Source organism: Carcharodon carcharias, chromosome 26 (assembly GCF_017639515.1).
Source record: "Carcharodon carcharias isolate sCarCar2 chromosome 26, sCarCar2.pri, whole genome shotgun sequence".
NCBI lineage: Eukaryota > Metazoa > Chordata > Chondrichthyes > Lamniformes > Lamnidae > Carcharodon > Carcharodon carcharias.
In genome coordinates, this window is record NC_054492.1 from 10,573,990 (window position 1) to 10,601,102 (window position 27,113).

Consider the following 27,113-nt stretch of genomic DNA (forward strand, 5'->3'; position numbering starts at 1 on the left):
TAGGTGTAACTTCAGCAGTTTTGTGTGTGCAGGGCAGAAGCATTGAGAGATCAAATGCAGCTGTAAGCCTCCACAGGAACCAAAGTGAAATAACCTCATTTTGAATTCGTAAGGTGAAAATATTTTGCCTGGTGTCTGGTTAAGTCTATGGGTTGCTGTTGCCTTAATGGAGATTAGTTTGGGAATTTGTTAAAAGTTATGATAGTAGTAATTTGTAAGCATGTGTAAATGAATAAAATGTTTCATTTAGTTTAATGTAAAACCTTGAGAACTGGTGGTCTGATTCCTGAATTTAGAGTCGCATCTCAAATATAACACTTAAAATTATAGGTTATGACAATTGTTTAAAGTTTTCCTCTGGGATTTTTAAATAACTCAACTGTACCAAATGCATCGTAAAGTTTCCCTCTGGGATTTTTAAATAACTCAGCTTTACCAACTGCATCGATCATAACAACTGTATTGACTGCTCTCAATATGGTCTCCTCTATAACGGGGAGAACAAAAGCTGATTAGGTGACCGCTTTACAGAACACCTCTGTTCAGTCTGCAAGCATGACCCTGGGTTTCCGGTGGCCTGTCATTTTAATTCTCCAACTTGCTCTCATGCTGACCTCTCTGTCCTTGACCTGCTGCAATTTTTGCATGAAATCAATGCAAACCTGAGGAACAGCATCTAACCGTTCAATTCAGCATTTTATAGCTTTCTGGACTCAACATTGAGTTCAACAATATCAGACTGTAAACTCGGTGCCCATTTTGTTTCCTTTTCTTTGTTTGTTTCAGTTTCTTTTGCTTTCATACAGCAGCACACCTACTCTAGGCACATATTTTGTTTCTTTTCTTGCCCCATCACCACTTTCTCTGATCATGTAAGACCAACTCTTCTGTCATTCAATCTCTCCTTGTTCCACCCTATTCCAGACATTCCTTTGTCCTTATCCCACCAACCCCTTGCTCAAATTCTATTACATCTTTAACTTTTCCCAGTTCTGAAGAAAGGTCCTTGACCTTAAACATTAATTCACGGTTCTCCCTCCATAGATGCTGCCTGACCTGCTGAGTGCTCTCTGTTTTTATTTCAGATTTCCAGCATCTGCAATTGTCTGCTTTTCAATCACTGAAGTACTAGTGTTTTGCCCAACATTCCCTCTTGATTGCTGATCTACATCACTGGATACAATTGTGCTGCTGCCAAATCTGAAGCATTAAGCTGATTACGCAGTCATTACTACCGTAACTTGGATTAATGTGAAAATCCACATCTTCTTTCAGGGCCTTGCCAAACAACTAGCAGCATTCACAATGCTGTCTGACCGGGTTGAGGGTTTCCAGCATTTTCTGCTTATATCTTCAAATTTCCAGCATCTACGTATTTTGCTTTTGTTTTAGCTTTCACGGTGTGTTTTACAATAGCCCCAAAATTGTGCCCATGATGCTGGCTTAAAAACTCAAACAAAAATCATGATAGCTACTCAATTGAGTATCATGTAATAAATAAAAGCATACCCTGCGATGATAAAATTGAGTGCTGTGAAACAGGAATGAAGTTGAAAACTGCACTCGTGTCCCTTTCATACCAATGAGTGAAAAACACTTACAGAAGTTGAGAGGTCTGGTCTAATAGTTGATGCAAAACAACCCAGAAAACCAATTTGATTTTACTGCCCCCGAGTATGTTGCATCTTCAAGCAATGAGAATGGGACTGAGGCAGAAGATTCACCAATTAGACTTGCTTTTCTATAGCCCCTTTCATGATCTCACAATTTTCCATAGTACTTTACAACCAGTTAAGAGTTTTTGAAGTGTAATCACTGTTGTAATGTCAGGAAACAAGATAACTAATTAAATATTGGGAAGCCCAAAGCCTAGTTTAAAAAATAGTGTCAAAACAAGGATGTGGAGATCTACTTTTTCTGCACCATGTGCCCAGTGATCAGTGAGGCAACAGAAATGGAAAAGAAATTTCAATTTCACATATCAATTGTTTGTTTCCATATTAATTTACTTAAAGGGAGACCTGTTTAACGACAATTATTGGAAGCCATGTCCGGTGACTCAGCTACATGTGTAGCATTTCAAATTTTGGAAAAAAGCCAATATAGGGAATAATCAATGTGAATACACCCCAATTCTAACTTGCTTAATCTTCCTGCATTTCCTTTTCCCTTAGCACTTGCACCAGCTGTCTCCACCCCTAATACATCAATAGTTTCCCAAAGGAGGGTGAAGCGTGTGCAGTTGCTGACACCTGACTATGACCATAGCATATTTATTTCCTCTTTGTATAGAAACATCCTGATTTCTTTCCCTGGTTCTTTCATACCAATAAAACACTGACTAGCCTTTGTGTGCCAGCTAGCCTAGCTCAGCACAAAAGGATTTAAAATCTTTATTACATGTCCACGTGAGAAAGTCCTCATACCTTTCTTTACCTTGCTTTTATATATTTCTTCAGGTACAACACCATTTTCCTGACATCCTTCCCAGTCCGATGGCTTTGGGAACTGTTTGCTCTTTGTGCTACAATCTCCCATGCTGGGGATCAGAGGATTGGCCCACCTTTCCCTCACTGCCTCAAGAAGTGTTGTCTGCTCTTCAATTCTACACTTCCACTGCCGTGAAGCTACGCCGTACAGCAAAACTGTTGCTGCAGGGGATTAAATGGCTTCCTGGCAGTGCTGGCATTACCGGTTGCCCCTCCCACTCCACTGGATGGTCCACTGAATGTGTGCCACAGTACATGGTATACCACACCATTCCTGGAATCCTGCATGCTTAAAAATGCTAGGAAAGTTTAACCAACAGTCATGTTAACCCTTTAAGTGATGCTCTAACACCAATTGCTAGGCTAATACATGAGCATGAGAGAGTGAGAGAAAGAGGTACTTGCATTTATAAGGCACCTTTTATGGCCTCAGGACATCCAAAAGCACTTTACAACCAATGAATTACAGAACTGAGTGTAGGATTTGTAGTATTGCTTTTAAAAGAATGCAATCTTTTGTTTGCTATGAGGCATTCAGAACAGCCTATTGTGCAATGAACGCTACATTTGGGAAATTGAGCCTGTCTGTGCTCAGTAGTATTTGCTGTACCGAACAGTGGTGACTGAATTTCACATGTATAAACTGGGGGACAGCATTCAACTCAACTCCATATAACTGACAGGCTGGAGACTGGACAGAGCTTTTTTTGTCGGTGCTACTAGTAGGGAACTTCACCTCCTGGGTGTGCACATTGCAAATCCGCATGCGTGCTCTGCATGATTCTCGGAAAACTCATTTAAAATAGATGCAAAATCATGCACACTGCTTGTCAAAAGCTCCATCCAGCTCTTCCAGTAAGCAAGATTCCCCAGTGGAAAATAATCCTTTACATCTGCATCAGTGGGCAAGGGATAAATCATAAGAGTACAAGGTCTCATAATATAAAAAGAACTTGCATTTATAAAGCAACTTTCACAACCTCAGGGTGTCGCCAATGAGATAGTTTTGAAGTATAGTCACTATGTAACGTAGAAAACATGCCGGCGCCAACTAATTTGTGAACAAGGTCTCACAAATAGCCATTTGATAATGGCCAGATAATCTTAGTGATGGTGGTTGAGAAATTGGTCAAGACACCAGGGACACCTGCTCTTCTTTGTAGCGTAGTGACATCTTATACATCAACCCGAGGGTGCAGATAGGGCCTCAATTTAACATCTCACCCGAAAGACAGCATCTCCAACAGTGGAGACCTTCCTTAAGGAAGTGCCAGTCTAGATGATGTGCTCAAAAGTCTGGAGTAGGTCTTAAACATTACATTTACTGACTCAACGGCGAGAGTGCTCCCACTGAGCAATGGCCAACACATCATGGATGCACACATCAGGGATTCAGATTAGTGCCTCAGCATGATTTTCCATCCATTTGATTTAATGGGCAAACACATGAGAGAGCCACAATTTGCATTCTTATTTTGCAAGGCTCTGTATTGGGAACACTCACTCATAAAACATGCCCCCATTACCCCAGAAGGGTCTGCATTAGGAGATCAAAGTCGCCATTGTTCTGACCTTGATTAAAAAGTATAGACATAGAATTTCTGAAATGAATAATCTGGCCAGCACAGTAATGTTTTAATACGTCACCACTAAAATATGTTTCTTTGTGTTTTCTTCAAACCCAGATATGACAGTTTCCAGATAAATATACATTGAGTACTCAGCAAAATATATGATTAAAATTCTGAGATTATGTCTCTTCAAATAATGAAATTGGAAGACCGAAGAAAATCATGAATAGTGATGTATCTGCAAGAACTGTACATGATGAAAGTATTTCCGAGGAACTGCACATAACTATTGCATAGATTTAACAAAAATCCCCAAATTCTGTAGTTAACTTTAAATCTTAAAAACGAACGTAAATAATTTTGAAACCAAGGCCTTGTCTACTCTTCAAGTAAATGATAGAGATTCCACATTTTAAAGAGGGCAGGAACTCTCAGGCATCCTAATCAAAACGAATTGCTCCGTGAAATATCAGGTGAAGACCACTGTTTCTGGAGAAGTTGCTGAATGAAAACTGGCCACTGGTCTTTGCCTACTTATCAAAAGTATTGCCCTTTAAAATTAATTTTCGTGAAATATTTTGTAACCTTTCCCAGAGGCATAAGGCATGACACAAAGTGCAAGTCTTCTTTTCTTTCAGTACCATGGTCAAAGATCAGTCAGACAACTAATATTTGTTTCAATGTTAACATAAATAGCTAACAGAAACTAAACAATGAGTCAAAATAGAAGGGTTTTTTTAAAATCAAGGAATAAACCCTTGCAGTCCAATAACCAATTTTGTTCTTGAGGTGGGAACATTGACTTTTGAACGGAAAAGTGTTCTACATTTTGTCACATCCCAGAATTTTCATCTGATCTCATTTATACCATTATCAAAACTGAGAGCTTATTTTATCAAACATTTTATCATATTTCATCAATTTACTCTTGTCGGATTGTGATGCCATTTCTGTGCAACAACAAATTTAAAATTAGGCAGCTTCATTACCCATGACCCTACCAAAATTATAGACACTTATTTCAATTACTTGTCTGTGGAGGTAAATTTTGCCATTCAACTGCATATTTTCATTTAAACTTGTTCTTGATGTCAGGGTGACCTCAATAAATACAATTCTCTAAGAGTGTTTGTGGCCAACGAAACTGATCAGCATGCACGTAAAATGCTTTCATCTCACTCTAGGTTCAATTTTAAAATAACTTTTCTCTGGGAAATGAAATGAAGCCACCATAGAGAAATACATTAAAAGGAGCAGAAAGTGACAAAAATAATGCCCATTTCCACCATTACTGATGCCAAAAACTTTCCACCCATCATAACTAAAGTATCTGCCATTCACAAGATTAAAGTACTTGCTTATAAAGGTCATATTGATGACATAAGAAAATGCTGCAGATTTCAGTACATAAACAAATGGGATTCTGTGCTTGCATATAGTACTAATTCTTATAACAAAGTGACTGCTAGCTTTGAAGTATCTGCAGAATATATGTCACAGGTGGATTCTCAGGGTCTCAGAGAATCGGCATTGGGTCTTAGCAGTTATTTCATAGCATACTAGCAACCTCAGCAGGTGGTGGACAGAGAATATAAGCTTGACATAAGACTTCCTGCTGCGTGAACCAACCACTCCCGGGGACAGCAGTACAGGAACAGAAATTATTTAGACTTCATGGAATTGCAACGCTTAAACTGAGTTAGTTGTGGTGCCCGATGCAAGATGTTCAGGGACAACAACCATCTGTGCTGCACTACCAGATGTAGTGAAGCTCATCTTACCCTTTGCTACAGTATTAGGTATCCAAAGGAGTTGCTGCAATGGTCAATCATCAGGCCAACTCGCAGTTTATTACAGTAAAATGAAGCCTCATTTTTTCCTACCTGTTTCAGTAACCATCAAGAACAATGGTGACAGCTGTTACCGTATTCCTTGCTTTTTTAAGACACAAGCATAGCCATTTATATCCCTACTGACTATTCCAGGGGAGCCTCTTGCCCATCAATGTGCAAACAGAAGTTAAACACAGTAACAGGACATTCAGTGCAGCCAGCCCATGTTAGTGTTTACCTTTCACACAAGTCAATTCCTGATATTGAGCTTTTTGGGCACTACATTAAAAAAGCTGACTTGATCTGAGAAAATTATTTTGCTGTTGCATCTACATGAATAATTTATCGCTGTAAAATTCAAAGTTCAACACCCCAGCAAACAATTGCTAAGCATGATACAGCCTGAATAAAACATGAAGGTTTGTTTAAGATTTGGCACTAAAGAGTTCTTGAAATTTCTGAAATGCAGCCACTGAAATTCCTAACCCTTATCCTCTTAATTTACTTTTTCAGTTGCCAAGTTAATGCAGTTTGTTGTGAACCGCAAATCCAGTACTTTCTGGCATGCAATTGTTGTAAAACTACATGCTAATGCATTAAGTGTATCATATTACTTTAAAATATACATTTTACTAGCCAAACCTTCCTTGTTCACATCTATCAAAGTCTTTGCCATGTGAGTGTATAACAATTGCAGAACATATAGCAATGCCTTCATCGAGACCACAATATTCCTATGCAAACCTCAACATCCAATCATAGTTACTTTGATGTGGCATATACACAGCCCGCAAATATAATTTGTACAGAGGCTGCCACTTTAGAAGCATCAAAGTCAGGTTTTTAAAAATTCAATCCCATTAACAGTACCTGAGGGAGTGCTGCACTATTGCAAGTCCCATTATTCGGATGAGGCATTAAACCAAAACCCCATCTGCCCTCTTAGGTGGTGTAAAAGATCCTATGGCACTATTTCAAAGATGAGCAAGGGAGTTATCCCCAGTCTCCTGACCAATATTTATCCCTCAGTCAACACACAAAACAGATTGATCTAGTCATTATCACATTGTTGTTTGAGAGTGCTTTCTGTGCACAAATTGGCTATGTTTCCTACATTAAACAGTAACTATACTTCCAAAATACTGCATTGATTGAAAAGTGTTTTGGGACATCCTGTGGTCATGAAGTTTTCCAAATAAATGCAAGTCTTCTTCTTTAATATTTGGTCGATACTAATTTACTCCAAACATAGGCGCCATTGGAGCAACAATCAAGCATCAAACACCTGTTCAATAATCTATTCTGAAAGTACTTCTCCAGTATTTCCTGCTCCTATAACTTTCAAGGCACAAGTTTAAAAATATATATATATATTTTTAAATTTTTAAAATTAATTCACAGGATGTGGGCTTTGCTGGTTGAACCAGCATTTATTGCCCTTGAGGTGGTGGTGGTGCGCTGCCTTCTTGAACCGCTGCAGTCCATGTGGTGTAGGTACACCTACAGAGCTGTTTGGAAGGGAGTTCCAGGATTTTGACCCAGCGGCACTGAAGGAACGGCGATATATTTCCAAGTCAGGATGGTTAGCAATTTAGAAGGGAACTTCCAGGTGGTGGCGTTCCCTTCTACCTGCTGCCCTTGTTCTTTTAGGTGGTAACGGTCATGGGTTTGGAAGATGCTGTCTATGAAACCTTGGTGAATTCCTGCAGTGCATCTTGTAGATGGTACACATTGCTGCTCCTGTGCATTGGTGGTGGAGGGAGTGAATGTTTATGGATGTGGTGCCAATCAAGCAGACTGCTTTGTCCTGCACGGTGTCCAGCTTCTTCAATGTTGTAGGAACTGCACTCAGCCAGGGGGGTATTCCATCACATTCCTGACTTGTGTCTTGTAGACGGTGGACAGGTTTTGAGGAGTCAGGAGGCGAGTTACTCGTCGCACGATTCCTAGCCTCTAACCTGCTCTTGTAGCCACAGTATTTATATGGCTAGTCCAGTTCAGTTTCTGGTCAATGGTAACCCCCAGGATGTGGATAGTGGGGGATTCAGTGATGGTAATGCCATTGAACATCAAGGGGCAATGGTTGGATTCTCTCTTGTTGGAGATGGTCACTGCCTGACACTTGTGTGACTTGAATGTTACTTACCATTTGTCAGCCCAAGCCTGGATATTGTCCAGGTCTTGCTGCATTTGGACATGGACTGCTTCAGTATCTGAGGAATTGCAAATGGTGCTGAACATTGTGCAATCATCAGCGAACATCCCAACTTCTGGCCTTATGATGGAAGGAAGGTCATTGATGAAGCAGCTGAAGACAGTTGGGCCTAGGACACTACCCTGAGGAACTCCTGCAGTGATGTCCTGGAATATTCTGCACGTGACCATTTCTGGTCCAAAACTTTTCCTGTGGTAATACTTCATTATCAACTGGATGAGATAATTGTCCTTTGAGGGGATATTGAGTAAACTAGGCTTATATTTCTGAGACTTCAGGAGACTGAGAAGTGATCTCATTGAAACTTATAAAATTCTTAAGAAATTTGTCAGGGCAGGTGCTGGGAGGATGATTCCCCTGGCTGGGAAGTCTAGAACTAGAAGTCACGATCTCAGAATAAGAGGTTGGCCATTTAGGATTGATTGAGAAGAAATTTCTCCAAAGGCTTGCAAACCTTTGGATTTCTCCACTTCAGAGTTGTGGATGCTCTTTCATTAAGTATGTTCAAGTTAGAGAACGATATATTCTTAGAGGCTAAGGGAATCAAGGAACATGGGGATAGTGCAGGAAGGTATAAGTAAAGCAGAAGACCAACCATGGTATCACTGGATGGTGGAACAGGCTCAAAGAGCAAATGGCCTATTCTTACTCCTATTTCTTAAGGCCATATGCTCTTTATAACCCTCAGGTTGCGAGAGAATTCTCTGGTAGCTAAGTCAAACGTAATGTCATTCAGATTAAACTGCTATAAAACGCTAAATATCATTGCATATACACATATGCATCATACAATATAGCATGTAGGTTCCTGCACAGGAGCAGTATGGTTTTGTGTTTTGCTGAACATTGGAACACCCACCATGACAAGACATTATGTCCAGGACAAACTGAGATACGTCTCACAACATCACTGACTCACTTTGCCAGGCAAGTGCATCACCAGCCGGAGAAACATTTGCACTTTATTACTTAATGTTCCAATACAGATTTGAAATTATCAACAAAACTATTAATGAAAACTGGGTGGCTGTAAATGGTTATATAAATGAGCCAGCAGTTACTGCTGCCTGTTTGCACAACCGAATAGGAATCAACATTAATTTTTTTCTACTAATTTAACAACCAAGAAATAAATGTTAATTATTTTAAAATAAGAACCTTATCCAGACAAGTGTACAATAATATAGAGAAAACAATTCAACACAGTGCAGGTGTTTCTTCACCAACTTGTACTTTAAGTTCTCAAAATACACAGAACCATTTACCTTGTTTGAGGGCTTGGGTTTGGACAGGCAGTGAATCAAATCTTCTGCTTCGAACACACATGAGCTTTTCAACCCGCTCTGCAGCAATATCCAAAGGGCTGGGCAGTTTGTTACATACCATTGCTGTTGTGCTTTGTCAAGGAATTCCAAAGTGTACCAATGGATTCATTTGGATGGCTCATCATTTCACATTCTACTAAAACCCAGGACAACTGATTTAGGTTGGCAGGGCAGATAATCATCATATAGTTCCACTTTATTCTCAATGTCATTTTACACGCGAGAAGCAAATCAGTGTATGCAAATTGTGCAAATTGTCTGCAATGGTTACCTACACACTTGCTTATAGAACCAATATAATACTCTTTATTAGCATAAATACAAAACTTTCTGTAGTTTTCTGGATCCTTTAAATTAGGCCATTACTGTTTCTTGCCTTGCCCACACACATTTCCCCAAATCAGAGGGCTGGCAAACTTAATGCTGTTGGAACAAAAGCATTTCAAAGCATAAACTATCCAGTAAAATTGCTCTCACAAATTCAATGTGTCCACTTATTTATGGTAGTCTGCAGAGTTTAGCGCCATGCCATTTGATTCATTTTACCCTTTTATTTTCTGTTGACAGCCTAACTGGCAGTTTATCAAATAATGCATTTGACTTATTCAATAAGGGCTGCAGCATGTTAACAACTCCCATTCTGCTGGAAAGGCGTGGCAACTGTCGAGAATTTCCTAATTTTCATGCAATAGAATCAGGTACCAGACTGGCAGTCCTTGCCTATGCCTTTTTTAACAGACGCTTTTATGGCACTGGTGAATAAAATCTTAATTACTTTTTCCCATGTGCTTCCTTCAAAGAGACAAGCTGGTTGGGCACAAGTAATTATGTTGTAACCAAATCTGGAAACTCTAGAGCAATATCACATTTTCAAGGATGCCAAGCGTAGCTCAGCACTCAGACTCAAAATGATCCAACTTACTACTTGAGCCTTTTAAAAGCAGTTATGAATTCTACTTCTATTGTTGTTCTGGTAAGGTATCATGTTCTAACAACCCTGCATGAAAATTTTCCCAACCATCCCCCTCAATCTTCATCCCTCTGGTTATTTATGACCTTCGGTTACAGACTCACCAGCCAGTGGAAATTGCTTTTCCTAGATTTAGTTCATTGAAACTTATCACAACTTTGAGCACTTCCATGAGATCTATACAGCACTGTTTCAATGAAGAGAGTCCTACTAGCCTGTTCACGTAACTAAAATCCCTCAACCATGGTATTATATTAATGAATCTCCCCTGCACTCTCTCTTTAGCCATTATCCTGTCTAAAGTAAGGCAAGGCAATATTCTAACTGTGACCAAATCAACAAACTGTATAGGGTTTAACACTGCCTCTTTTGCAATATATGCCTCTATTTATAAAACCTAGGATCCCATTTTTTAGCCACAACTTCATCAACATGATCCCCCATTTTTAAGGTGTGCATGTGAACAACAAAGTTTATTTTACCATTTGATATATATTTCTTCTTGTTAAATTTAACCTGACATCAATCTACCCAATCTGGTAACTTCATCGAATTGTGCACGTCCTCCTAAGGTCACTCATCGCAGTTAGCCGAGCCTCCTCATTTTTGTGTCATCTGCAAATTTTCATACCGAATCAAAATTCAGAATTTTAGTACAGATTGTTTGCATATATCAAGAGCAGCAACGATCTCAACACAGGCTCCTGGAGGCACAACCAGACCATTCCTCCATGTCCAAAAATATCGATTAGTCCCTATGTTGTCTTCTTTAACTAGCTTCCTATTCATGTTGCCACAATCCCTTTAATATCATGCAATTTCATATGATCAACAAGCCTTTTATCCAGAACCTTATAAAGCAGCCTTTGAAAATCCACACAAACATCATCCTCTTTCAATATGGTCAAAAATTTAAATTTAAACATGAAATATCCTGGACTCTGCTATTCAAGAAAGGAGGGAGAGAAAACAGAGAACCACAGGCCAGTTAGCCTGACATCAGTTGTTGGAACAATGCTATTATTAATCTATTATTAAGGAAGTTTTAACAATGCACTTAGAAAACTGAAGTATGATCAGGCAAAGTCAATATGGTTTTACAAAAAGAAAATCATGTTTGAAAAATTTAGAGTTTTTTGAGGAAGAAACTAACAGGGTACATAAAGGAGGATTAGTAGATGTAGTATGCTTAGATTTCTAAAATGCATTCGATAAAGTATCATACAACAGGTGAATACACAAGATAAGGGCTCATGGAGTTGGAAATGATATATTAGCATGGATAGAGGATTGGTTAAACTGTTTCCATCTGTTTCAGATGAAGTTACATGTTTCATAGTTTGCCATTGTGAGATTTGAACTCTTGATCTTGGGGTTATAAACCCAGTACCATAACCACTTGGCTATTTAGGCCAAGCTTAGAGGATTGGTTAATGGGCAGTCAGTGGAGAGTAGGGATAAATGGAGCATTTTCAAGTTGGTTGGCTGTGACTGATGGAGTACGCTAGGGCCTCAGCTGTTTACAATTTATATTAATGACTTAGATGAAGAGACTGAGAATAATGTATCTAAGGTGCTGATGATACAAAGCTAGACAGGAATTAAGCTGTGAGAAGGACACAAAGAGGCTGGAAAGAAGTATAGACAGGTTAAGGGAATGGACAGACAACAAGTTGGCAGATGGAATATAATATGGGGAAGTGGGAGGTCATTTGCTTTGGTAATACATATAGAAAAGTAGAATACAGTGAAATCTCAACGGGTCAAACTCAGGTGACAAAATTCTGCTTGTGTCGAAGTTACCATTGACTCCCATCGTCAGAATAGTAAAAGCAATTGAACAATGCTGGTTATCACCCAAAATTCCACAGTAGTCGATCTGGTTTAGCCGAACTTTGGCAAGAGAAATAATGCTCAGATCAGGAGTCATGTGAGCACACCAACCAGAGCAGAACGGTTGGACCTAAGCGCACTCAAATTTCTCTGTGAAGTGATTTGCAAAGTGTGCGCGTATGGCATAATCTGTGAGAAAGTTAAGTGTTGATGATCGGAGAGAAGGTGAAGTTGATACAGCAAGTGAAAAACTGCAGCGTGAAACAGAAAGCAAACATCCGTGAAAGAGTGGAAGATACCGCCATTAAATTTGCCCAGCATTCTGGAAGCCAAGGAGAATATCTTGGAACAGTTCAACAAACAGGCATTCTCTCCAGCATGGAAGAGGATGAAAATAGCTGTTACCCTGATGTTGAAGAAGCTCTACTAACATGGTTCAAGGCAGCCCGGATATAGAACCTCCCAATTTCTGGTCATATCCTGCAGGAAAAGGGGAGTCACCATGGCAAAGAAGCTGGGGTTCACCTGTAGCAATGGATGGCTGGACTGATTCAGGACAAGGCACAACATCATCTTCCACTCAGTAAGAGGTGAGGGCGCTGCCATTACAACAGCAATGACAGATGATAGGCTTCAAACTGGCCTCATCCACATATTGAAAGTGTTTGCACGTTTTTAACACAGATGAAACCAGACCGTTTTACTGTCTTTTGCCAGATTGGTCTTTGATGTTTCAGGAGGACACATGTAATGGCAGAAAGCAGAGGGGGAATGCATTACTACTTTGGTCTGCAACTACATTGATGGTACCAAGAAGCTGCTGCATCTCATGACAGGGAAGTCCAAGGGCCATGGTGCTTCAAGTCAAGGCACTACCCACACAGTACAAGGCAAATAAAACCGTCTGGATGACCTCCAGTATTTGACAGGCATGGGTCAGGAAAACAGACAAAACATATCAACAAAAGGAATGGAAAACTGCCGACATCGCCTGCACACCCTGACACTGCTGGTCTGAAGAGTGTCAAGCTGATGTTCTTGCCCTCCAACACCATGGCCAAGATCCAGCCACTGGATCAGCGGTGATTAGGAACCTGAAAACCTGCTAATGACCACAGCTGATCTCTCAGCTAAGGCCATCGATAGGAAGTAGGACTATGATCCCTCTGTGCTAAAGGCCCTGCTGATGCTGAAAAAGGCGTGGAAGATAGTGAAGGAAGCCACAATCGCAAACAGCTTCAACCACGCTGTGTCCAAACAGGTTTTGGCTGCACAAGACAACGAGAACGAGGAGGAGCAGAGCGATGTCAACCAACCCAATGAAGAGGCATTTTCCCTCTTCTCTGGAAGGTCAGTATGGAGATTCCAGCAGAGAAATCAATGAAAACTTATGCAGAACTGGATGATGCCATACGATGCACAGCGTAACTGACAGAAGATACCACTGTAGATGTAGTATGTTCTTCAGCTGAGGAGGCCAATGATCCTGAAGATTCCAATGAATGCCTAATCGCTCGCCCACCTATTTTCCTGGCCAATGCCATGAAAGCCGTAGAGATACTCCGGGATTTCACACTGCAAGCACAAAAACATGTGGGACTGCATTGATGACATGGCGGACTGTATCGTGCACGTCCGAAAACTGCACGCTGAGCAAAATAAGATTACCAAGTTTTCCTGGTACTAAATCCCAGCTTTTGTCAAAGCCAAATCCCCCATGGCCTTTTTCAAAACCAACACAATGCAAACTAGGAACAAATGGAATTAAGCTTTTCCACTCTTTTACTTTGGTTTAACTGTATTTTTTATGTGGTATTTGAATCTGAAAAAGTGTTAGAAGCAGTTTTCAGCATATTGGGTTCCATAGAGGCGCATTCATATGGAAAATTATTTTTATTAGGCATGAAAGTTGTAAATGTTGATTTTCAGAGAGACTTGGGTATACTTGCACAAGGAAGGCATAATTAGTATGTAGATATAGCTAGCAATTAGGAAGGTGAATGGCATGTTGGACTTTATTGCAAGGCAATTGAAGTACAAGAATAAGGAAATCTTGCTACAACTATGCAGGACTTCAGTGAGACCACACCTGAATACTGTGTGCAGTTTTCGCTTCCATATTTAAGCAAGGAAATGCTTGCATTTGAGGTGCAATAGCACCAAAGGTTCAATAGCTCAATCCCCAAGATGAGGGGTTTTCCTATAATGAGAGCTTGAGTAAATTAGACCTATATTCTCTGGTGCTTAGGAGAATGATTCTGAAGAAGCTTGACTGGGTATGCAAGGGATTGTTTCCCCTGGCTGGGGAAATCTAGAATATGGGGGCACAGTTTCACGATAAGGGCTTGATCATTTAGGACAGAGATAAAAGAAATTTCTCCACTCAAAAGGTTATGAATCTTTGGAATTCGCTATGCCAGAGAGTTGTTGATGTGAACAGGAAAGTAGAGTTAAGGCTGATGGCACAGCCATGATCATATTGAACAGCAGAGGAGGTTCAGGGGCTCTATTGTCTATTCCTGCTGCTATTTCTTATGTTTTATAAACAATGATAGGATTAACAATTTCCAAGTTCAAACCCATCACAGAGAAAATACAGACTGTATAAGGAGCTTTGACCAATCAAGTTATACAACAAACTATATCACCTTTCTGGACTGATAACAGCTGAAATGATCACATCATCGTACCCCAAGGGCGTTTGTGCATCACAAGGCTTACAGATGGTTATCCTCACATTCCATGCTGAATTACTGCTTATTCTATTGCCCTATCCTACCTAGCAGTACCAATCACACCAGGGTATAAGTAATTCTATGTTACCTTAGAATCCAAAATGTCCAGAAGGCAGCTACAGTTTCCTTACAAACCAAGTATGGCATAACAAACTCTAACAATTAACCCAGATATGTTAACCCAGACATGTTGTAGTCACATGATTCAAGGAAGACACTTTTTGAAACATCCTGGGGGCATCAGAAGGCCATTGTTTGATAATTTACATCCTGAAACCCAAAGGATTTTGAGTCCACTGCCAGACCACAGCACACGAATGATATGAGGAAGAATAATCAACTTCAGTTTTAATTGCCTTAAGGCTGGTTTTAGTTTTGATCTACGAAATATGATGGAGTTCTCCCAATTTCTTTGGCACAGTGAAGTAATGGAAGCAGAAACCCCTAAGGATCCTCTACAGGCTGGAACAAAGCCAGTCAAGTAGAAGAGCAAAAGTAATAGCACATGTTCGATAGCTCAACATTATATAAGTTTCAGATCCCAGGCTGTTCATGATTTTGAATGATCCTGATGGTTACTTTAAAATATTGATCTCTTTCAGAATGGATGCCGCTTATAATACTCATTCTTTGTAAATATAAGCATTAATGTAATAAATATGCATGTAGATAGGTTTGAGTAGACATTAACTCTTTTTAACGTGACAAAGTTGCTCCACCTTTTGCGTATGTTTTGGAAGTCACGTATTTTCTTCTTCCCAGTCTTTAACCAAACCGTACCAAGAGATGGTCAAGGAATCAGGCAATTTACCGGCAGGATTCTTTTAATGTCATTCTATAACTATTCATTAGAACCCTGAATTCAACAGCTCAAAGCAACAAATTAGAAGTATAAATTCAATGGCGTTTCAACAGTGGTTCTCAACATTTTTACTTCTGAGGCCCCTTTTCAGTGCAATAAAACTTCCACTGCTCCTCTGTAACACAAATATCTTTACTATGTAAAAAAGTTATATGATTAAACATACTTATCTTTGCTTTACTTACATAATGTGAAACTTGTTGCTGGTAGTCAGGAATACAACAAGGATTAGGTGAGGAGTGTAGCCACATGTTACAGCTGCAAGCCTTCTTGGGCCTTTGTGAGCAGCAAAGCTCAGTTGTGAACCGCTGACTGAATTGAATGGTCATGGCGCTCAAGTGCGGGTTTAAATGATCATTAGAAAGATTAGAATTGTGCAAGGCCCACATTCTACACGTTCTCTGATTATTTTTGTTGGGCTCTGGTTGAAAACCCATGGTCTACACCACACTTTCCTCTCCCAACTTTTAAAACTGAAGCTTAATAGTTTTGTAGTCCATATCTTGAATTTATGAAAGGTCACACTTTGATTAACTTACCATTGTTTAGGTTATACAGATGAATTCACCAATCGTTATAATCACAATCACTAATAATTTGGTCAATCATGAATTAGTTAAATATTAAAATGCAAAAAAATTAAATCACCTAATTAAAGGATACACAATACAGCGTGGGAGATGGGAAGCCATTGAGTACAAATGGCATTAAGGTGTACTTTAGGATCCGTGTGACGTGAATCACGAGGTAGAATGGTTAGACCCAATGAATTTACTATCTTATCAATCTTCTCTTTGTCCCTAGAAACCAAGACAAAATATTATTACTTCTTCACGCATACATTCATTCCTTAAAAGAACAGTCAAGGGGAGGCTCAAAAATTCTCATCTTGAGGAGTGCATAAAACTGAGCCTGTTCAGAGGGCAACATACACTTACAAAAAGAGACTGCTTGCATTTCATGCTTAGCTCAATGCTGGAGTCAGGGTATTGCTGGTTTTGGCATCCAGTAGTCCCATATCAGTGTGCAAATGACTACAGTGCACTGTCATAGTCATTGGAGAATTAAATAATTAAATAACTTCAGGTAGGTTTACATTTGATTGCTGCCCTTAGCAAATGTCAGGCTGTAGGAAAAGGCTGTGAAATATAATTCCTCCTAAGTATTGCCTGGAATATATTCATTTAATGATCACATAAGCCAGCACTGCCAAACAAGAAAAAACATCAAATTTGACTCGAGACTTAAAGATTTCTCATGGCACTGCTCATGGGTATTCTGGAACACGAAGTGTGGGTTTTGATGTTTACTACAGTCCTGCTACAGTATAACTGACAGGGGTTCGCCCCTCACTATAACACGGCAAATGTACTGACGCAGTGTTCCGCATGATTGGCTAAGGTTACAAATATCAGATGCTACACTAACACTGAAAGATATAAGCATCACAGATGCATCAGTAATAAAATTTATCTGCCACTTTCCAAAACTTACAAGTAACTTTGCCCTAACCTCCATAAAAACCTTTCATTTCTAGTTATTTACATTACAAATTGTGTATTTTCTGCATACTCTTCCTCTCATGATGGATTTGCAGTGTTAGTTTTACACTTCAATACTTGACCAGTCCCTTCCCTCAACATGTTTCCAACCACAATTTGAGGTCAGCATCAAATCTTCCCAAACATTCTCCTCTGGGAAAAGATATTAGTTTTCCTCAGCAACATAAAGGTTATCACCCTCAGTCAATGTCCCAGAAATGCATGACTTCCATTCTGTACCTCCAAAATTCAAGTTCTCAAAGCAAAACAAAATTTTACTTATAAAAGAAACTGTCATGGATAGAGGAATGCACTTAACAAAGCACTGCACACCCTTTATCCTTTATCATTATTAAAGCTGAAGATGCACAGTAAGACGGCAATCTCGATATACCAGTTACAGATAGGTACCTGGTACTTGACAGAGCAGGGAGGGTTTGTAAGCCTGCGTGTGGTGAGTCTTGTGACCATGTGTTACTGTGGAGGGAGAACCAGAGGTTTAGGAGAACTGGGAGATGAAATGTGGGATCTGGTTCACTGGCTTGCTCCTGGGGCCTGTCAGCGTGAAGTGTGTAGGGTTGCCAACAGTCTGCAATTGTCCTGGAATCTCCAGTATCCAGTCCTGGGCACTGCTTTGAGGTACCCACTAAAACACTAAAATTTGTTTCATTGAACGCTTTCATTTGTTAGCTAACAAAATATTGTATAGGACAAAAAAGATGTTTGACTAGCCATCATGGTTAGAGCAGCTCATGTGATGAAACTTTTCAGAATATCACAGAATTGTTATGGCACAGGAGGAAGCCATTTGGCCCATCATGTCTGCATCGGATCTCTAAATGAGCATTATAACTTAGTGCTATCCTCCTGCCTTTTCCTCATACCCTTGCACGTTGTTTCTATTCAAATAATCATTTAATGCCCTCTTGAATGCCTCGATTTTCCAGACTTGAACTACTTGTGTGAAAAAGTTTTTTCTCACATCACATTTGCTTCTTTTCGAAATCACTTTAAGACTGTGCTTTCTCGTTCTCGATCCTCTTACAAGTGGGAATAGTTTATCCCTATCTACCCCATCCAACACGCTGATGTTTGAACACCTCTATCAAGTCTCCTCTTAGACTCCTCCTCTACAAGAAGAGTCCCAACCTCTCCAATCTATATTCATAACTGAAGTTTCTCATCCCTGGAACCACTCCTGTAAACCTCTTCTGCACTCTCTCCAATGCGTTCACGTCCTTCCTATAGTGTGACACCCAGAACTGTACACAATAATCCATCTGAGGCTGAACTAGTGACTTATAAGCTCAGCAAAACCTCCTTGCTCTTGTAATCCAAGCCCCTATTAATAAAGCCTAGGATACTGTACGCTTTTTTAACTGCTTTCTCCACCTGTCCTGCCACCTCCAATGATCTATGCGCATTTACAAGGTCCCTCTGCTCCTACACCCCTTCAAGAATTGTACCCCTTATTTTATATTATCTCTCCATGTTCTTCTTACCAAAATGCATCACCTCACACTTCTCCACACCAAGATCTAGACCATTAATAGGTATTAGAAAAAGCAAGGGTCCCAATACCAACCCCTGAGGAACTGCACTGCAAGCCTTCATCTGGACTGAAAAATATCCACTGACCATTACTCTCTATTTCCTATCAATCAGCCAATTCTGCATCCACATTACTACCGTCCCTTTTATTCCATGAGCTATAACTTTTCTCACAAGTCTATTGTGTGACACTGTATCGAATCCCTTTTGAAAGTCCATGTACACCACATCAACCCTTTCTGTTGCCTCTTCAAAAAACTCCCAAGTTAGTTAAACACAATTTCCCTTTAGAAATCCATGCTGGCTCTTCCTAATCAACCCACATTTTTCCATGTTACTAATTCTATCCCAAATAATTGTTTCCAGAAGCCTACCCACCACTGAAGTTAAACTGACTGGTCTGTAATTGCTGGGCTTATCCTTACAGCTTTTTTGAACAAGGGTGTAACATTTGCAATTCCCCAGTCCCCTGGCACCTCCCCCAAATCTAGGGAAGACTGGAAGATTATGGCCAGTGCCCCTGCAATTTCCACTCTCACTTCCTTCAAATTCATTAGATGCATCTCATCCAGTCTGCTGCCTTGTCAACTTTAAGTACCGACAGTTCCTCCTTTTCAATTTGAACCCTTCTAGTGACAGAGTTTCCTCGTCTGTCACCGTGGCCTGGGTAGCACTTGCTTCCTTGGTAAAGACAGCTGCAAAGTATTCATTTAATACCTCAACCACGCCCTCTGCCTCCATGTATGAATCCCCTTTTTGACCCCAAATTGGCCCTACTCCTCCTTTTACCATCGTCTTACTATTTGTGTTCCGATAGAAGACTTTGGGATTCCCCTTTATGTTGGCTGCCAGCCTTTTCTCATAATCCCTCTTCACTTCTCTTATTTGCTTCTTCACCTCTCCTCTGAACCTTCTGTTTTCCACTTGGTTCTCGATTGTATTTTCTACTTGACACCTGTCATAAGCACACTTTTTCTTCTTTGTCTTAATTTCTATCTTCTTTTTCATCCAGGGACCTCTGGATTTGTTTGCCCTAACTTTCCCTTCCCTGACTGTGTGCAAACCATTTATTTTTTGGAAGTAGCCCATTGTTCAGCTACAGTTTTTCCCACCAACCTTTTATTCCAGTCTGTCCGGCTCAGCTCCATTCTTGCCCCATTCAAGTCAGCTCTCCCCAAGTTAATTATTCTTACTCTGGATCACACATTGTCCTTTTCTACCATCATCCTAAACCTTAGGCTACAATGATCACTGTCTTCTAAATGTTCCCCCACTGACACTTGATCAACTTGGCCCACCACATTTCCAAGAGCTACATCTAGCAGTGCATCCTTTCTTGTTGGACTGGACATATACTGTTTTACAAAATTCTCCTGAGCACAATCTAGGAATGCTTGCCCATCTCTGCCCTTTACACTACCACTGTCCTAGTCTACATTCAGCTTATTGAAGTCCCCCATTATAACTACTCTATAATGTTTGCATCTCTCTGTAATTTCCCTGCAGATTTGTTCCTCTACATCCTTCCCAACAGCTGGTGGTCTATAGGCTACACCAAAAAATGTAATTGCACCCTTTTTATTCCTTAGCTTTAGCAAAATTGATTCTTTCGTTGAACCCTCTGGAACATCCTCTTTCTCTAGCACTGCAATGGCCCCCTTAACTAATGCTGCCACCCCTCCTCCTTTTCCATCTTTTCTGAACACCTTGTATCCAGGAATATTTAACACCCAGTCCTGACCTTCCTTGAGCCAGATCTGTTATCGCCACATCATCATATTTCCGCATGGCAATCTGCACCTGAAACTCCCCGATCTTATTTACTACACTCCATGCATTCACATACATGCACTGTAACCCTGATTTCGACTTCATGATTTTCTCCCTTACCCCGACTCCACCTATTAACTTCCTATTCTCTATACTAGTGCTATCTGTCTCGTCCAGGTGCCCAATCAGAGTTGGCAACCCGAGGGAGGGGCGGGCATAGGCATCCCAAAAGGTGAGGAGGAGTAGGAGAGGTGGGGGGTGGGGAGTAAGGGGTGAAGGGGGAGGAAGAGAGGGGGGAGGAGAAGGGAGTGAGAGGAAGGGGGAAGGAAAGTGTTAGGGAAGAGGAGGAGGAGGATAGGGTGGAAAGGGGTAAGGAAGGCAGGCAATTGGCGAAGAAAGGAAGGGAGGAAAAGGGCAGACGTAGGGAAATGGAGGGGGGAGGTGGAAGAGGGAAAAGTGGGAAAGGGGACAGGGCAGCAGAAGAGGGAAAATGGGAAATGGTGGAAGAGGGAAAGGGGAAAAGGGGGAGAGGTCAAGCAATACTGGTAAGAATATATATTTTCAAAATCTACACAAATATTAGATTTAATGTTTCACTAACACAATGCTACTGATGTCAGGCAAGTGTTCGCACTGCACATCTCAGATTTGCTTTCAGTTAAATGTCACAGGAATTGGTCAAAGAAAAAAATCAAGACCAAGCTCAGCTTTAGCAGCAGGCTCAGGCCTTCAAGTGAAAATTTTAAGGATAGCATAACCAGATATGGCTACACAGTCTAAGCATTAAAACTGAACTGGTATGGAAAGCATTATTCCAAGCGCACATGCCATGAGCTTTCCCCTCGACTTTTCAACCAGGTTGTGTAAACAGGGCAAAAACAGAATTACCTGGAAAAACTCAGCAGGTCTGGCAGCATCGGCGGAGAAGAAAAGAGTTGACATTTCGAGTCCTCATGACCCTTCGACAGAACTTGAGTTCGAGTACAAGAAAGAGTTGAAATATAAGCTGGTTTAAGGTGTGTGTGGGGGGGGGGGGGGGGCGCGGAGAGAGAGAGAGAGAGAGAGAGAGAGAGAGAGAAGTGGAGAGGGTTGGTGTGGTTGTAGGGACAAACAAGCAGTGATAGAAGCAGATCATCAAAAGATGTCAACAACAATAGAACAAAAGAACACATAGGTGTTAAAGTTGGTGATATTATCTAAATGAATGTGCTAATTAAGAATGGATGGTAGGGCACTCAAGGTATAGCTCTAGTGGGGGTGGGGAGAGCATAAAAGATTTTAAAATATTTAAAAATAATGGAAATAGGTGGGAAAAGAAAAATCTATATAATTTATTGGGAAAAAAAGGGGGGAAACAGAAAGGGGGTGGAGATGGCAGAGGGAGCTCAAGACCTAAAGTTGTTGAATTCAATATTCAGTCCGGAAGGCTGTAAAGTGCCTAGTCGGAAGATGAGGTGCTGCTCCTCCAGTTTGCGTTGGGCTTCACTGGAACAATGCAGCAAGCCAAGGACAGACATGTGGGCAAGAGAGCAGGGTGGAGTGTTAAAATGGCAAGCTGCCGGGGTCAAATCCGAACTCTGAAAACACACCCAAGAACATATTTTTGTTGCAGCAGTTGGCAATTTTTTTCAAACTCAACCCAAAAATAGGAATCATTTGAAGGGGTCACAAAATCCTGCCCATACAAGAATGCATAGACGTTCATGGTCATGGTCATTCGCTTTGGATTAGTCAGGGGAATGTTCAAAGGCACTTGAACCAGAACAAAATTACCAGAAAGCAATAACTTTTTTCTGACTTGGCATTCTGCATCAACCTCTTGGCCCATCCAAAGTGCTAACTTCATACAAACAAATTTAGCTGCTTGGTGATACATGCAGGCAAGCCATAATACTAGTTTGCAATATTGCTTTCAACGTTGAGCTTTTTTTGTTTGTTGGAGTATTAATAATGATCTAAAGGCTCAAGAGTAAATACACTACTTCCTATTTATAACAGCAAAAAAAAATTAATGTTCTCAAGTCCGGGGCTAAATTTGAGGCATCCGACTCTTTCCTTGTCTATCTAGCAGGGAACCTCAAACAAATTCAATACAACTTATTATCATGGAAGGCTTAGGTGCTTGATCAATTTAATAATTTGAATAAATCTCCAATCTCACTGTGATTGGAGCAAGTGGGGTTGGGGGCAGGGAGAGTTTGGGGGGAGCTGCCTCTGGTACTGACAAGAGGAAATACCAAATTTTCGCTCCATATTTTTATGGGGCATATGCATGTCATCCTGTAGTGTGTACCTAACAGCCTGTCATGGCAATTTCTTTTTCACTACTTCCCCAATGACCCACCAAAATCAGTAAGAGCTGACGAGCACAGGCCCACATTCAGCCAATGCATGGAGCTCAAACATTCTACGCCATGGTAATTCTTCTGGACATTATACCTGTCACTAAGACTGGTCATTATATGCAGAAGTACAAATGACCAAGCCACTGCATTGCAAGCTTTCATTCTGCACTCGCCATTACAACAGCACATAGGACAAGAATATCTGCAGTAATTATGAATTCTATGCACAGAAAATCATGGCATAAAATACTGTGCTTATAACTGTGCAAGGTTTTAACAAAAGAAGCCTTTGTTTGCATTAAGCATTTAGATAGTGGCTGCCAGTCTTCATTACATAGTTGTTACTGAAGCAGAACAGTTCCCTATTATGAGTATGAGCCACAAAAATTCTGCTGTCAGACTTGACTATTATTCTTAATGAGCATATCTAATAGCACAGAAATATTTTATTATTTTTAGCATCAATGCTTCATGTGCAGCAGTACAAAAATGTCACAGCCAGAATACATAATCTTCTTTACCCTTCTATAAAATGTCACATAAAACCACCACTAAGCTCCAAGACGAAACATGAATCCTATTCGACCTTTTCTTTTTTTACACATCAACAATGTGGTTTGGTTTGTGCATACTTGTATGAAGAGCATTCCTTTGAACTAGCCAGATACATAAGCCAATATGCAATAATTAATGAACTGTCAGGATACAGGCTACAAGAAACCAACTCCTTCATGCTGCAAATCTGAAACATTTACTGCTCCCAATAAAATCAATACAAAACTGTAGCCAAGAAGTAGGTGGTGTTTTTGAATGATTAATTTGCTCTGCATGTTAGAATTACCACATATCTGAAATGTACACTATTTATGATAATTTTGGGATTGTGACATGTTGCTCTCCTTCTTTCGACTTCTTCCATTTTACTTGGGGTCTCCACAATGCAGGTTGATCACCCTTCTCCAACTCCTCCTCATTCACCCATTCCTCTTCCAATTTGGCTATGTTGAAGTCTCTCGCTATGGCATTTTTTTCATCTGGTCTTAGGTCTTCAATCTTTTCCTTCTTCCTGGGAGTCCTCTCTCTATCACTCCCCTCACCACATGCCCTCTCTCACTCATGACTATACCAGTTCAATCTCTTCTCAGCTACTTTCTTCGATGCTCTCCCACAATCTTCACTGACCTACTGACATACTAGTTTGTGATCTTGTTCTTTCTCATCACTCCACACATTCTTCTCAACATTTGCATCCAGTCATTGTTCCTGTCTTCTTGATGTTGTCCAAGTTTTTGCACTGTATAACAAGGTCGATCTCACAACTGTCTTGTAGATTATTTCGTTCAGTTTCAGTGATACTTTTCTTCCAAATAATACTCCACTGCACTTCTTCCAATTACTCCAACCAGAGCTAATCTGCTGCTTAATTTCGATTTTCATATTTCCATCTTATGCCACCACTGACACCAGGTACTTGAAGCTACTCACTTTTTCCAAGTCTTCTCCCAGAATCTTTACAACTCCAAACTAATCCTCTTCCCTAGGCTGAAACTGACAAATTGTGTCTTTGGTCTACTGACCTACATACAGTCTTCCACCACTTTTCTCCAGCTCCCCAGACACTCAGTCATGTTATCATCCCCCCACACAGCTCAATGTCACCTGCAAACATCATTCACTATGGCACTTCCTATCTCACTTGCTCAGTTAGAACATCCATGACAATGAAGAAAAGGAAGAGGCTCAGTCAATCATGGTGTAATCCAACTTTGGCTTTGAAACTCTCACTCTCCACCACACTGTTTCTTACTCTCATCTAGTCATATGTACTTCAGGTATTCCACAAATTCTAGCACATCTCCAGACTTCCTCCCTAGGCACCTATCATAAGCCTTCTCTAGATCAATTAATACAATCTTCATGTTGCATTGGCCATCCCGATATTTCTCCATCTCTTATCTCTAAACAAAAAAATTGGTGCTTCTTCAGGGTATGAATCCATACTAACCTTCATGGATTTCCACAAATCATAGCTGATATGAATCTACAGGTTGCTCATTCTGGTTAAATTGCTGCTGGCAGTAATCATATGCAACACCTTTTAGCACTGACATTGCACTGTGGCTTTGTTCAACTAATAATTGAAGGGTTTGTCCTTAAATTCCAAATGCATAACTTTAATAAAATGGGCATGATTGATACATTGCTACTGTTACAGCAATGAATAAAATGGAACAGTGCGCAAAGCAACCAGAAATTGATTAAAGCAGAGTTAGTGGACAACAAATACAGAGTTGACGGCAAGAACATTGATTATATTGCTATGAAACAACATTTCTGAACTTTAGAAGACAAAGACAACATGCAAACTTCTGCAAAACTCTGCTGAGTGACAATTTTGTGTGGCGGCTGTTTACATATGCAGGAACAGAAAGACCATATTGATGATATTCAGCTTGTTATTTTTTTATTAGGAAGATAAGATTGAATTTGATCGCTAACTTGCAATTTAAGCCTGGGAATTAGACTTTAAAAAATGTGATGTAAATGTAAAATGACTTTTTTCGAATGGAAGATAGTACTTGGCCAGTGACTCTGTAACCAGGTTGTAAAATAAGATGTTAAGGGAGAAGATGGGCAGTTGCTAAAACCAAGAGCCTGGTATGAAAGAAATCTCAATCCCTGCATCCAATGCCATAAACCCACAACATGTAATATTTCCAGACTGCACCATATGCTTCCAAGGCAGTTACAAATAGCAATCACCCTTATTCATATGTGCAGAAAAGCTTTTTTTAAATTCATTTATGGGATGTGGGCATCACCGGCTAGGCCACCATTTACTGCCCTTGAGAAGGTTGTGGTGAGCTGCATTTTGAATCGCTGCAGTCCACGTGGTTTAGGTACACCCACAGTGCTGTTAGGGAGGGAGTTCCAGGATTTTGACCCAGCGACAGTGAAGGAACGGCAATATATTTCCAAGTCAGGGAGGTGTGTGGCTTGGATGGGAACTCCCAGGTGGTGGTGTTCCCATGTGTCTGCTGCCATTGTTTTTCTAGATGGCAGTGATTGCGGGTTTTAAAGGTGTTGTCGAAGGAGCCTTGGTGTGTTCCTGCAGTACATCTTGTAGGTGGTACACACTGCTGCCACTGTTCGACGGTGGTGGAGGGAGTGAACGTTTGTGGATGGGATGCTAATCAAGCGGGCCGCTTTGTCCTGGATGGTGTCAAGCTTCTTGAGCGTTGCTGGAGCTGCACTCATCCAGGCAAATGGAGAGTACTCATCACACTCCTAACTTGTGCCTTATAGATGGTGACAGGTTTTGGGGAGTCAGGACGTGAATTACTCGCCACAGGATTCATAGCCTCTGACCTGCTCTTGTAGCCACAGTATTTATATGGTTAGTCCAGTTCAGTTTCTGGTCAATGGTAACCCCCAGGATGTTGATAGTGGGGGAATTCAATGATGGTAATGCCACTGAATGCCAAGGGGCGATGGTTAGATTCTCTCTTGTTGGAAATGGTCGTTGCCTGACACTTGTGTGGCACCAATGTAACTTGCAGTTTATCAAGCCAAGCCTGGATATTGTACAGGTCTTGCTGTATCTGGACATGGACAGCTTTGGTATCTGAGGAGTTGTGAATGGTGCTTAACATTGTGCAATTATCAACAAACATCCCCACTTCTGACCTTATGTTGGAAGGAAGGTCATTGATGAACCAGCTGAAGATGGTTGGGCTGAGGACAGTACCCAGAGGAGCTCCTGCAGTGATGTCCTGAAAGCTACACAATGGCATAAGAAAACATTCTTACCTTCTGACAACTACAGCCTCGTACAGACTCCAGATGTTTTCCAGCACTAACTGTACAAAGAGGGGTTTTTTCCCTTTTGACTGCAATGGTGGAGAAAACAATCTCAGTTAATCGAAAGATTAAAGTAATCGACAAAGGAATTGAAACTGCTCTAAAAGTTGCCAAACTAATTTTTTTTTTACAAATAAATTGAGTACTTTTTTATACCACAGACTGGGAAGAACATGCTCAGGGTTCTCAGGATCTACCACCATAGACAACCAG

General features: G+C 40.5%; 1 protein-coding gene across 2 annotated transcripts in view; it reads right to left on the bottom strand.

Annotated features, from left to right (window-relative positions):
* efl1 (elongation factor like GTPase 1) overlaps positions 1 to 27,113 on the bottom strand; it is a 301,855-nt gene that overhangs the window by 208,055 nt on the left and 66,687 nt on the right. For both annotated transcript variants that reach the window (XM_041175230.1, XM_041175231.1), the window contains exons 9-11: positions 26,850 to 26,929; positions 16,496 to 16,632; positions 9,373 to 9,495 (exon numbers count right to left, since the gene is read on the bottom strand). In XM_041175230.1, coding sequence (XP_041031164.1) covers positions 9,373 to 9,495; positions 16,496 to 16,632; positions 26,850 to 26,929 — 340 coding nt within the window. The remainder of the gene's footprint in view (positions 1 to 9,372; positions 9,496 to 16,495; positions 16,633 to 26,849; positions 26,930 to 27,113) is intronic.